The sequence below is a fragment of the Xiphophorus hellerii genome, chromosome 19 (genome assembly GCF_003331165.1).
Source record: "Xiphophorus hellerii strain 12219 chromosome 19, Xiphophorus_hellerii-4.1, whole genome shotgun sequence".
Classification (NCBI taxonomy): domain Eukaryota; kingdom Metazoa; phylum Chordata; class Actinopteri; order Cyprinodontiformes; family Poeciliidae; genus Xiphophorus; species Xiphophorus hellerii.
The window spans coordinates 14457983-14472188 of NC_045690.1; the positions used below are offsets into that span (position 1 = coordinate 14457983).

A 14206-nucleotide genomic window follows, 5' to 3' on the forward strand; every position below is an offset into this window, starting at 1 on the left:
ATACAATTGCAATCATATTATGAGTAACAAAAGCTTTTAATGGCAGTTAGAATGAGTTAATGCAGCAAGTCAATATTTGCAGTGTTGACCCCTCTTCTTCAGGACCTCTGCAATTCTCCCTGGCATGCTCTCAATCAATTTCTGGACCAAATCCTGACTGATAGCGGTCCATTCTTGCACAATCAATGCTTGCATTTTGTCAGAATTCCTAGGTTTTCGTTTGTCCACCCGTCTCTTGATGATTGACCACAAGTTTTCAATGGGATTAAGATCAGGGGAGTTTCCAGGCCATGGACCCAAAATCTCTATGTTTTGTTCCCTGAGCCAGTTAGATATCACCTTTGCTTTATGGCAAGGTGCTCCATCATGCTGGAAAAGGCATTGTTCATCACCAAACTGCTCTTGGACGGTTGGGAGAAGTTGCTCTCGGAGGACATTCTGGTACCATTCTTTATTCATGGCTGTGTTTTTAGGTAAGACTGTGAGAGAGCCGACTCCCTTGGCTGAGAAGCAACCCCACACATGAATGGTTTCAGGATGCTTTACAGTTGGCATGAGACAAGACTGGTGGTAGCGCTCACCTCGTCTTCTCTGAACAAGCTGTTTTCCAGATGTCCCAAACAATCGGAAAGGGGATTCATCAGAGAAAATGACTTTACCCCAGTCCTCAGCAGTCCACTCCCTGTACCTTTTGCAGAATATCAGTCTGTCCCTGATGTTTTTCCTGGAGAGAAGTGGCTTCTTTGCTGCCCTCCTTGAGACCAGGCCTTGCTCCAAGAGTCTCCGCCTCACAGTGCATGCAGATGCACTCACACCTGCCTGCTGCCATTCCTGAGCAAGCTCTGCACTGCTGGTAGCCCGATCCCGCAGCTGAAACACTTTTAAGAGACGGTCCTGGCGCTTGCTGGTCTTTCTTGGGCTCCCTGGAGCCTTTTTGGCAATAATGGAACCTCTCTCCTTGAAGTTCTTGATGATGCGATAGATTGTTGACTGAGGTGCAATCTTTCTAGCTGCGATTCTCTTTCCTGTTAGGCCATTTTTGTGCAGTGCAATGATGACTGCACGAGTTTCTTTTGAGATAACCATGGCTCACAGAAGAGAAACAATGATGCCAAGCACCAGCCTCTTTTTAAAGTGTCCAGTGGTGTCATTCTTACTTAATCATGACAGATTGATCTCCAGCCCTGTCCTCATCACCACCCACACCTGTGTTAATGGAGCAATCACTGAAACGATGTTAGCTGGTCCTTTTAAGGCAGGGCTGCAATGAAGTTGAAATGTGTTTTGGGGGATAAAGTTCATTTTCTAGGCAAATATTGACTTTGCAATTAATTGCTGTTACGCTGATCACTCTTTATAACATTCTGGAGTACAGTATATGCAAATTGCCGTTATAAAAACTGAAGCAGTAGACTTTGTAAATATTAACATTTGAATCATTCTCAAAACATTTGGCCATGACTGTACTTTAAGAAAATATGAACATACACTACTGATTGGTATTAAGGTAACTAATTTGAAGTTTGTGTTCATTACTAAACTAAATCTGGTCTGCATTAGATCAGATCTAATTTCAATTCTAAATTACCAACAGTCAGAACTGAACGGAAACTTGATGAATGACTATAGATTTCTGAAAATGTTCTTCTTTTTGTAAAATCCCCTAAAAGAACTTTTTTTTTTTCTTTGGCTTGACACAAGTATGAAATCACAATATGTATTTTTATTTTTACACTAGTTGCACAAGTGAAGTTTATTTGCATAGCACATTTTAGCAACAAGGCAGTTCAAAGTACATTACATGATAAAAAACAAAGCACAATAACCAATTATGAAACAAGCAATTAACATTACATTTTGTTAAGTACCATCATCAAAATCACCACTGATCAAATATATTGATTCATGTCAGTTCATGCTAAAATTGCCACTGGCTATATTGATCAGTGCCTCACTAAGGCACTGACCAAGTCAGTGCCAAAAAACAGAGTTTAAAGGAACTCTGTTTTTTGGCTGTTTTGCAGTTTTCTGGAAGTTTGTTCCACATATGGGATTTGTGGCACCTACTTGTGAGACCAAGCAAACAAAACAGGTAGGTTCTTTTCACAAACATAAATGGTCCAAATCTCTTCTCGTCTCATTCTTGTACTCGCTTCATGTCAGTTCATGCTAGAATTGCCACTGGCTGATCATATTTCATGTCTCATACACTCCTGCCAGTGGGGCTAACTAGCTAAATCAGGCCCATTATAAATCTATCTGCCTTGCAGTAATTTTGATGAGAATGTGACTAACGAGACAAAATTAACAAGAATAAAAATGAATGTATGCAAAACAACTCTGACCAGGTCCTTTGTGTGATATCACTATGGACTTGCAACTTGCTTCTGGGAGAACAGACTTTGCCTTTATAAAATAGCAATTGAGTGATTTTACTGAAAAGTCTGAAGGGTGGTTTTAAAGTTGAATAAAACGAGTTAAATAAAAAAAAGTTCACCCTAAATGTGTGTAAAATATGAAGTAGCATTCTTCAGATTTTCTATTACAAATCATTACTTCCCTTCAGCAGTATTTTATTTTAGCTACAGTCCCAGTTTTGCTGCATACGGTCCACAGTTCTGTTTCAGCCCCACGATTGGAGCAACAGCGAGTCTTACTTGTCAATGACTGCTAACCACAGCCATGTTGTGATGCAACCAACCACTGCTAACAAGGCGTTGATATGGCCCGAGACAAAATATTTGAAATTTCACTACAACTAACCACAAAGTCATATTTCTGACATTCTGCAATGTCATGCTCTGCAGTTTTTGGGGTTGAATATGAAATATGGTCATTCTGGAATGTTTTACTGATCTCAATTTTATTTGAATTCATCAGAATGTGCTGATTTTCCCCCCATGTTAGTCAAAATGTGCTGTGTAAGCTAATATGATTTACATAAACTTTCTTGCAGAATATAACATGCAGCTACTTGTATTTTGCCATTGCCCTATTTTTTTTTTTTTTAGAAATGTTACATGAGGCTGAGGAAACTTGACAGCAGTATGCGTGCAAGGAAAACTGTTCTGTGCAGGTTAATCCATCTTCTGTGTCTCTCCAGGTGATTATGTTCAATAAGTGTTATTGAAAAAGGAGCAACTTATATTGCTTTGTGCATTTAGGAGCATTTCTATATTCTTTATGTACTCAACCCAGTCATAAAGCATTCTTTTAGTGTGATACAGTGCACAAACTTAAAACTAAAGTCCCCAGCTACTCTACCTCACAGCCATGAACTACTTGGAGTTGTTCTCACATACAAAATACCAATAAATTACACTGAAATTATTGGTTATAACTGGACGTCATGTAAGAAAGCCCAGAGATACTTAATGGGTGGGTTCTGGAAGTCAAGGGTCATGCACCATGCGGTGTTTGCTGTCATGGGGAATGCTCACACATAGGCATTACTGTCTTTCTTCTCCCCCCCTGCTTGTATGTGTTTCTTTTTAAGAAGAAGCACTTTGTGCAGATAGTTGCTGCAACTTATCATCTATGTAATCCATAAATACCTGGTTACTGCATTCACACGTCACCAGATCCTGGTACTGCATTTGCAATTTAAGCAGTCACGCCACTTGCCTTTATAAATTGTGCTCAGAAGATGCTTAGGTTCCCATGAACAAGCTAGAACCCGACTTTATAAATGGCAGCCGCTCCATGGAAGGAGATTTGGGAAATCTCTCAAATTTTCTTGTAAAATGAGAACCTGACGTCTTCAATTCCAAGGTGACGTCACACCAAATAAATCACTAAAGTATTGAGCTTATCTTGTGTATATTAATTAATAGAAAATAAATTACTTTACCACATTGATTCAGCTTAGAATATCCAAGGCTTGCTTGTGACAATGAAATTAGGTGGGGGGGTTTCTAATTGTGGTTAATATGCATGCAAACAACAGAGTTAAGTCTATTGCACTTTACAATTCTCAATGAACCATGTCCAGAAAGGCATTCAGCTGGACGGCAGTCTTTTTTCAGTCACTCTTCCCCCCGCCCCCGTCTACAGTATTTTCACAACCCCCACAGGGAATAAAAAAAAACACAACTTAACTGCCTTATTTTGCAGTCTGGAATCTTACACTTTCCCCTTAGATATTTCCACACTTTTTCCACCAACTTAATGTGTCTTTCATTGCTGTCCATCTGTCTAACACGTTCTCAGTTTCCGCCCCTGCTGCTTTCCGTCTGTCTTTGCTATTTACTCCATCTCAGAGAAGCCTGGTTTTCTGATATATGAGCCTCAAGACGCGTTTGCATTTCTAACTAGAGTGCCAAAGCACAAGCGGTCGCACCACTCTTCCTCTCTAGACTTTGAGCCAATGGCGTAATAGTCAGAAAAACTTGCATAAATGCTAAATATATACATTTTATTGCTGTAAAATTATATAGACTGTGGAGACATTATTAATAGCGTAAATTTGTGTTATTCAAAGAACATTCTGTGTTTACTTCTTTGCCTTTATGTATTTCTACTATGCTGCTCTGCACTGCCATCTCGTGGTTACCAAGGCAACTTCAGCGCAAATGTATTGCACAAACCTGATCTTACAAATCGTCACCTCCAAAAATAGTGACCTACTATGTCATTTTTTTTCTTTACAAAAGCTGTTGTAGGCAATAATAATAATAATAATAATAATAATAATAATAATAATAATAAAATAATAATAACAACAACACTAATAATAATAATAATAATGAATAAATAAATAAATAAATAATTTGGCAAAACAATGACTTAGGCCATTATCTTAGGAAGGTGACAATATGCTACTGTAATCATATTGGACAGAAATCTCTAAGTAAATAACATGCAGATGTCATGCACAATAAGCCTTGCACAGAAACACATAAAAAGAAATGTAAACAGATTTTGCACTTTTTTAAAATGGTTATTTCTTAGTTGTGACTTCTTTATAAAACTATGTTATCTGATGAGGTCTTTCCTCAAGTATGCATATGCGTTCTAATATTTGATTTTGCACCTGACACCAGCAGTAGACTAAAGTAAGAAGTAAGTTGTTGCGTTAATATAATGTTAATATGATAAAATAATAAAGATGCAGATAACACACATTTTTTTATTTTAAGATGTCTTCTTTATATTGTTAACTCCAACCTGTCTTTAAAACAATACAATCTATTTCAAATGTTTTTAAGCAAATATAAGATTGTTAATGCAAAACTACACACATGAACTGCTCTCAGAGAGTCATTAATCATATTATGCAACATAACCATTTATCTCATATTTCAATCTCTAGATTTTAGGTTAGATTTGAATGTTTAATTTGAATGAGCCTGTTTTATAACCCCAATGTGCCAAAGACTGTCGGCTGCCAAGTGCCTTGGAGCTGGCAGCTGATGAGTTTGAACTGCAGACAGATTCAATGGAGGTTTCCACTGTGCTTCGACCTACTTCTATAACAGAAGCACAATTCTAAGAACTTTAAGACAAAAAGTTATTTGAACAAGAATCACTTTTGTCACAGCTTCATCTTTGTGGAACCTTTTATTTATGTTTGGGAAATGACAAACTAGGAGCATTTACAATGTTGTTTTTGTATCAAGGCTATCTAAAAAACCTTGACTTGAGACAAGCACGAAAACTGTAAAATATAAAATGGCCTAGACTGCTTACATATTCTTTTCCAAACGTCCTGAACTTCAGTCTTTTTGTGAAGATGTTATTAGGCTCTGTGAATCCACCTCAAGTTGTACAGTCTACAGAGATCTCTGTTTGGTACCTGGGGATAATACCAGTACTTCTCTAAAAGCAAGTGAGTAAAGTAAATAAAAATTCATTTATATAGCACGAGTTCCCATACAGATGTCACAAAGTGATTTACAAAAAGAGTAGCCCAAGAACATACAATGTATAATGCTGACAAAAAAACAAAACAAAACAACACAACACAGTCAAAAATGCATTTCACAAAAACCCACTAAAAGTTTTAATAAAAATATTTTTAGCTGGTTTTTAAATGTATCAACAGAGTCCAAAACTACATAGGCAGTGTATTTCCACAGTCTGCGTGACACCAGATTGGAAAGGTCAATCTCCTTGAGTTCTGATGCAGATGTAGATGACCACAAAAAGGTTCTGATTCAGTAACTTCAGAATATGGGAAGAGACCTATATTTAAATCAAATCAACAATAGAAGAAGCTTGTCCATGTAAAGCTCAGAAGGTTAAGACTAACATTTTAAAGTAAAACCTAGATCTGACTGGCAGCCAGTGTAGCAACTATAAAACATAGGTTATATGAGTTCCTCTGTTTGAGCCCAACAACAGTCTCTCTGCAGTTTTGAACAACCTGAAGAGCAGCCAGCCCCTTCTTCCTGAACAAGTAAAAAGGACATTACAATAGTCCAGTTGAGACAAAGGAATGAATTATCACCTTAAGGTTACCTTTTGACATCATTAGTCTAAGCTTTGAGATATTCCTCGAATAGAAATAGAAATATAAACAGTTTTTAATCATCTGCTTAATTGGTGCTCAATGGTAAAAAGCCTAATTAAAAATAGCACCTAAGTCTCTGAGTGTCTGCAAGTCGTAAATCACCCAGGTAGAGTTTAATGTAAGACACAGATTACTGTTTGGAGTGGTCAACAAAATTTCAATTTTGCCTGGTTGTAGCTGGAAGTAATTGTTTTTTTAAACAGTTGCCTAATTTTTGTTAAGTGATTATTAAAGAAGACAATTTATGACACACAGGGATTAAATGAGGAGTATAAAAACATCATCAGTAACAACATAATAAACATTACTAAGGTGCTTAATGACATGAAAAAGCAATAGGTCCCCACACGGAGCCCAGAGGAATTCCATGAAACCCAGTCATAAATGACATTTTTTTCCCAGTAGGCTGTAAATTGGGCAGCAAAATCCTTTTCAAAAAACTTTGACATAAAAGGGTGTTTGGAAATAGGCCTATAGGTTTTATGTAAGGTTGGATCCAAGTTGGGGTTATTTAAGTTTTCGTTCAACAATGGCATGTTTAAAAAAGACGAGGAACACCCAGTCAGAAGGGTAACACTAAAACCCCTAACAACCCACAGACCAATGACATAAAACATATTTATTTCTTCAAAGAATGATGGTTAAAAACTGTCCACCCAAAACCAAAATCAGAAATCTACTTTATTGAAAAAAAAATTATATTTTACCTATAATAAAAATGTGAGAATTTGAGTGCAAAAATGGATGCTGTTGAAAGAAAAAGAAAGTGATTTCTAAATTTTCAAGAAATTCTAGCTTGCTCTTTGTTTTTGTACACTGTCCTCTTTTGTGTGTATATATGAACGTTTTCACTCTCTTAAAAACCTAAAGAAAGAATGAAAAAAACAAAATAAAAAGTTTGGATTCATGCAAACTATAAAAAATAGAATTAGATTCTTCCTTTTTTTAAGAATATATTGAAGATCTCTTCTCTCATCCCTGTGAGCGCAAAGGAGGGAATAACTAATTGCAGTATTTATACAAGAATTAATACAAGAATTGCTACTGACTGCACTTTTCTTCCTCCTGCCTGGCGCTGCATTCATGTAGATATTTTCCTGATGATAAAACCAGTAAAAGTGGTTCCCTTAAGCGTTTAAGGGAATAACAAAATAGGATGATTACTTCTTAATGAAACATGGTTTTTAATTATATAGATCCTTATTATTTTTACACAGATTCATGTATGACTATTTGCTGCATCTCTGGAAATTTGTAAAAGTGACACGTACTACGCAAACTACAAACACAAACTGTATCTCCTCTGTGGAACATGAGACATGTCGCTTTCTTATTCGGCTCGTTGGCCACTTATCAGAACTTTACAACCTTTGATCAGTCACATGCTAATGAACTGGTGATTATGAAGATTTACAGCATTTACAGCCTGATATCACATGTACTCACGTCCTGTCACCAGTTCAAACATTCTAAATACAGGGCTAATGGTCGTGTAATTGACTCACTAAAACCTTCACCTTGTTGTTGTAGATTACTCAGTTATTGGAGGCTTCTTGATCTCATCATCATCCTCCATTTGAGTGTCGGGATTGTTGTTGTCTGCGCTCTCAGACTCTTCCAGAGTCTTCTCACCACAGCAGCCTTTTTTGAGGAGGGAGTTAAGCCGCTCCAGGATGTCAATGGAGTGGTTGATGAGCAGAGCGAGCCAGGCCAGGCCAAAAAAGATCCACGAGGCCATGAGGACGCTATACCAGTCAGGGTAGTCTTTGTCTGGATTACTATCTGGAAAGCACACCAAAGAATTGTGTCTTTGTGACAATCAAGAATAAAAGTTAAAACAGTCAGTGGATGTTTGGGATTTTGGGCTATGCTGTACCTGCTACAAAATCCCCAAAACCAATGGTGCTGAGTGTGATGAAGCAGTAGTAGATGGCCTGGGAGTAGGTCCAGCCCTCTTGCTGCTGGAACACAAGCATGGGCATGATGAAGAACAGGACGGTGCCACAGATGAAGCAAAACAGGTGGACAAAAAACCGTGTGCACCTCTGCAGTTTCACCAGGGAAAGAGAGAACAGTGATGTTGGTCACACTCCAAAGAACAAAACAAAAAACAAAATGCTTATTTCGTCCTCATCACTTGCTTACCTTTCGTCCAGATTTGCCTTCTAGGAAGTCTGAGACATTTCTTTCCAATGCGAGCATGTACTTGCCCACTCTGTTGAGCACCACTACGTTGAGAGGAATCCCAAAGAGTGCAAAGAAGACGCAGAAGATCTGACCAGCTGTTGAGCTGGGGCTCATGTTTCCATAACCTGTTAAAATAAAAACATTATAATATCTCGTTGTTTGATGGCAGATGAACTGCTTTAGCTTTATCTTTGTAAATATGAATAATTAAAAATAACATTACCCTACAGACTGACATCATGTACCAAGACCATACCACCAGCACCCCAACATCGTCCTTAGTACATGGCATTAGGTGTGTACTATGGCCAGACATCTGGTCTCATTTAACATGCTGGTGGAGCTACTGGGCTTCAGACATTACTCTGAGTTTTGCAAAGTCTGACCTTGGAGTGAATTTGCTGGGTGGTTCATTCTTGGGAAGACAGTGTCCTTTAATACTTTACAAAACTATAAATGTTCCTTGAACTTTTTTATTTTGTCATGTTATGACCACAAAGTACAATATATTTCACTGACACATTTTGGAACAGGCCAACACAAAGCCTTTTATTTTAAGTGGATTGCCATTTTCTTGGAAGGCTTGCAATTATGACATACTTCTTCCATTTTTAGATAATGGATTGAACAGCGCTCTGTGAGATGTTCAAAGTTTGGGATATTGTTTTATAATGTAGCCCTGTTTCAACCTCCTCCACAACGTTATCCCTGACCCCTCTGCTGTGTTCCTGGGTCTGCATGGTGCCGTTTATTTACCAGTGTTGACATCCATGGCAAAAATTGTTCCCAAACCTGGTCCTCAAGTATCCCTGTCCTGCATGTTTTAGGTGTCCCCTTATTCTTCTTCTTGAAATTTATTGGTGGTTGGCAAAGGTGTCCCCTTTCTTCCAAGCACCTGACTTAGATGAATGGGTGATTGCAGAGGAGGTCATGCAATCACTGGAGTAAGGCCTGCTCGAACTGAGACACATCTAAAACATGAAGGGCATTTTGGGGTATTTTAGGACCAGTTAAGGAACCGCTGAGCTAAGCCATGTTAATACTTTTCAAAGGACTGGGATATTTTTTTTTGCTTGAGAATAATCTTGAATGGCAAACTCTAAACTGGTTCGAAAAAGTCTTAGAACCGTTGTAAATAGGCACTAGCCTTCTCACATTCTTGAAGATTATTTTACTGAAGTCTTTCACCTTGGTACAGTGCTGACACCCCTTTTTGTTTGTGTTCTACAGTAGAAAATTAAACCAAAACTGGTTTTATTGACATGTCCAGACTGATGATCAGTTTTTTAGTCCATTTGGACAGCTGCTAACTTAATAAATTCAAATCCTATGGAAACTGTTCCTGTAAATGTACCTATAAGTGTGACTTGAGTTCCTTTTCTACATCTGTTGGATAATCCTCTTTAGCAGGAGATTAAGACACTAAATTGCGAGATTTTTTCTATGAGAGTAAATAGAAGTAAACAGTAGAAATAATAAATAAAATAATGTTAGAATACCAGTGTACAGCTGGTCCAGCCTTTAACTACTACCCTAGCTGTACTCAGGAAGCTAGTAGTCTTGACAGAGTGAGCCAAACATCATCTAGACACATTGTTTATCATAATTACCTTCTTTTGAGATTAGATATCATTTTCAAAATTAGGTTGATATATAACTGGACAGGTTATCATTTTCAGCAGGTCATACTTCATAGGAAGTGTGTAAAAATATGTGACGCTGACCTATAGTTGTGACCACAGTGGCAGCAAACACAGCCGAGCTGGTGAATTTCCAGAAGCCGTCTGCGGTTTGGTTGCCTTTCAAACTCAGACCAGTCTTTGATGCATCTCGAACAACCTAAAAGAGGAAAAAAGGGAAAGCTGAATTTTTCTACGGTTTACATTTATCAATATAAACAGACTTTATTAACCACATTTGACTCCTGTTCACAGTAATCTATTCTACTTTTAGAACACCTTGGAGCTATTCTGGTCAATAAATCATTGCAATCAGCATTCCACAGTAGAATATCTTCTCACCTCTGTGTTCAGAGATCAGCACCAAGGTGAGATATTAAAAATGCTGTAAATAACAGGCTCAAAGTTTGCAACACTTTATGTCAAGCAATGTAAAGGTTGTTTTATTCACACACCAGTGGCTTTACAAGTAAATACGCAGGGAGTTAACTTAAATCTTGGACTTTTGTTCTTTCTCTTTACAAATTTAGCTTTATTTGCTTTAATACAATGCAAATAATCGTTCTATTACTGAGTGGCAGAACATTCACCTGGTCAATAGTTTCACGTTCTAACATAAATTTGAACAGACGTCAATATTACGTGTGCTTCTTAGGTGTTTTAATAAATCCTGTGGTTCTCCTAACAGAACATTGAGAACTTTTGTGGCCAATCAACGTCTTCCAGGTTGGAATCATGTAAGCAAAGCAGAGTTTTAAAGTTTCCACAAGCTATTTGCATGAAAAAGGGGTTGCCTGCTTGTTATTACATGCTGTTTTCCCCTTTCTTTGTTGCTTAGATTTGATATCAAATCAGTCATGTTTGAAAAATCCCTGCCCGCTCCCGAACTTCTATTGCAAATTTCTTCTTCATTTTCCCAAATTTTTAAAAGGCTCAAAAGAAAATTCAAAATTTTATGTGAGATTTATTTTAGCTTAACAAAAGCCTATTTTTGACACTAATAAATTCTAAATTTTCCTATGAAGACAATTCCTTTAATTGATTCAACATTCAACTCTGTTATGAATTATATTAAAACAAATTATTCCACTGTCCACATAAATACTGATGTGTGTGGTATCCTCGTACCTTAGAAATAAGATGTAAACATTTTTTTCTCTAATATTTTTGTCATGTTCCTTTAAGTTTATTTTGTATTTCACAGGATGAATCACCCCATTGGGATTCAATTGAGTAAAGCTAATGGGTATTTTAATGATTTATTAGATGAAGGGACTGGACACCTGCTTTGCATTCTGCTGGATCATAAACACCTAACTCGGTGTCTGTGTTTTCTCAAACTGGCTTAAGTATTTAAAGTATCACTTTTCTGCACTGTGGATTTATCTCCTTTGCGAAGTCTTTCTCACTTCATGTATTAGTGGTGTACTGTCCTACTTAACCTGCATTGTGATGTTTAATAAGTTATAAGCCAAATATCTGTAATCACTTGTTTCAGTGTAGTTTAGGCATCCCTCTACATGTTAGTTCTAGCTTCTATCCCCATGCCAAATGAAAATATCAACTTTTGTAGGTTTTCAGGAAAACCAGCGGTTCTTTTTGCTGAATCTGGTCAAGAGTTTGTAACTTAACTAAGTTAAAAAGAAGAGTCCTGCTGAACCAAACATGGCTCAGAAGGTGAAAAAGTTGCCTCAATGGTTGAATGTGTCACCACCTTACTCCTGATAGTGGTACTGAGGGATTGATTAAGACAGAAGTTACAGAAATTGCTTGAATAGCTAACCATATGTCATGAGCTGTATTATTTGAAGTAACTGGTTTGCAGCTTAGGTAAGTCGTCTTTTGTCTGTTTCAGTAATCACACACTTGTGTCTCTGAAACTCCAGTATCTATTGTGCTGTTCAAGGGTGCACCTGTCGTTTAAATGAAGCTCAAGTTGATGATTCTTTAAGTGTTTTTTGAACGTGTACCCAAAGTAAATCTAGATCATTACTGAAAACTAAGATTCAGTTTTGATCTCTTTACCCACAGACAAGACACCAAGATAAATGTAGCTGACAAGTCTAAACTGGAGCACCATCATAGAAAAATTGGATTAGCAGTTCTGCAGAGAGAACATCAGTTAAGATTTTAGGATTCAGGACTAACGAGTAAAGTAGCTACATTTGTTTAGAAGAGATAATATTTCATGACACCCCAATTTTTTATGACCACATTCCCAAACACACCTTTAATGTGCTCTCAGATGTAAAAGCACAAAAGACCTGATCAGGGCTGAATTACTGTGCGGCTGTGTGTCTCTATGTGTCTTTATAATAACCTCATTACTGTATAGTAACCAAGACTATCAATATATGCAGGAACATAGTGGATTCCAATTTGCTTTTGCATCAATAGGACCTTCACTCACTTGCAGGTTACTAATAAACTGTGATGCTCCACAGCATCATCACAAATACTAAGAACAGCCTGGATGGTTTTACCCAGATTCTTCTGTCCCAAAACCATCTGAACATGGACCCAATTGTTTACATTTTTGCTGTCTTTCTGATCATCTGATGCACATCATAGCATGTTTGATGGTAGGGTGTTTATGGTTCATAAGTTGTATTCTTTTGTGAGCAAAAATGTCTCCTCTTAATTCCATGTATGGTTAACGATAGAATGAAGGTTTCTTGTTGAGGGCTTCCAGAGAGTTTAAAGGTCACCCAACTGCAATTTATATAAAATGAAAATCTGATGGCAAAATATAAAAATTATTTATTTTTTAATTTTGGTTTTCTGTTTGAGTTTTTAAAATGATTGTCAAGTCATGGTGAGGGTTTCTCTGCATTAAATGTAATCAAAATTTAAGAATCACATACAGACTTAGCTACATTTTAAAATCTACTAAGCAAATGACACAAAAGTGTATAAGTTTATTACGTTTTATAGAATTACATTAGGCTGTGATCCATTATGAGTGCAGAGATATCTAAAAGGACAAGTGATCTTGACTGATTTATCCATGTATGTATCAATTAGGAGTTTACACGTCTATGTTATACTTTATATTACTCTAACTAATCCATTTAATCATATTCAGACTTCTGAGTACCTTACCTGAGCCACTTCCTCTAGACCTTCTTGGTTCAGGCAGCTGTACGTCATTAGCAGCCTCTGTTTGTTAAGGAGCAACTTGGAGAGATCCTTCCCTCCAAGATCTCCTTCCAGTTTCCAGAAAATCACGCCACCGATCAGCACGTAGGCCACATAAATCACACCAAGCATGAGAATGGATGGCACCCGCGCCAGATTTAACATCTCCTTCACTCCCATGTTGGCCAGGCAGTCCGAACGTTGACGTCCAGTTTTAGCTCGGAGTCTCAGCCTCTGCAGTCAGGTGCAAAGAGTAGAGAGGGTTTACCTGGCGGACTCACATCACAGGCAAATGAACCTTTCCAGAGCACTACTGTTTGAATCACTTCACTGACCTGACATGCAAATCCAGACGAGCAAAGTAAGATAAGGGAGATAAGGCAGCACAAGTAGAATTGTACAATGTCTTGGAAAAACTAACATATGCACATCGCTTTAACGTTTCTCACATTTTGTCAGCTTAGAACTAAAATCTTTAATGGGAAGTTTGAGATTTTATGTGATAACAAAATCTCTTTCAAAATGATACCCCTTAATAAAAAATAGCACCATCAATTGTCTTCGGAAGTCCCAGAATAAGTAAACAGAGTCTATCAGTATGTGATTTAATCATGGAATATATCTAGCTGTTCATTTCGGTCTCTAGTTTTGCAAAGCTGATAGCGATGCACCTTAAAAGCCTAAACCAGTT

At 37.4% G+C, this 14206-nt stretch overlaps 1 protein-coding gene across 2 annotated transcripts; it reads right to left on the reverse strand.

Moving 5' to 3' along the window:
• Window positions 1–5540: 5540 nt before the first annotated feature.
• LOC116709556 (potassium channel subfamily K member 17-like) lies at window positions 5541–14205 on the reverse strand. 2 transcript variants are annotated; one of them, XM_032548174.1, is made up of 5 exons: window positions 13480–14205; window positions 10423–10537; window positions 8657–8823; window positions 8388–8472; window positions 5541–8293 (listed from the first exon to the last, which is right to left on the reverse strand). In XM_032548174.1, exons 1-5 carry the CDS (start codon window positions 13693–13695, stop codon window positions 8043–8045), a joined length of 834 nt encoding a protein of 277 aa, XP_032404065.1. In that variant the 5' UTR covers window positions 13696–14205; the 3' UTR covers window positions 5541–8042. The 2 variants fall into 2 exon arrangements, with proteins under 2 accessions (XP_032404065.1, XP_032404064.1); XM_032548173.1 differs by having other exon boundaries at window positions 8388–8556; window positions 13480–14197.
• Window position 14206: the final 1 nt, after the last annotated feature.

What these genes read in the sequence shown, in the direction of transcription:
- LOC116709556 (XM_032548173.1), bottom strand. Translation starts at nt 13,695, where the DNA reads ATGGGAGTGAAGGAGATGTTAAATCTGGCGCGGGTGCCATCCATTCTC. An exon ending in GTCTAGAGGAAGTGGCTCAG is followed by an intron (nt 10,538 to 13,479) that starts GTAAGGTACTCA and finishes TTCCTCTTTTAG; the next exon opens with GTTGTTCGAGATGCATCAAA. An exon ending in TTTTGGGGATTTTGTAGCAG is followed by an intron (nt 8,294 to 8,387) that starts GTACAGCATAGC and finishes TGTGCTTTCCAG; the next exon opens with ATAGTAATCCAGACAAAGAC.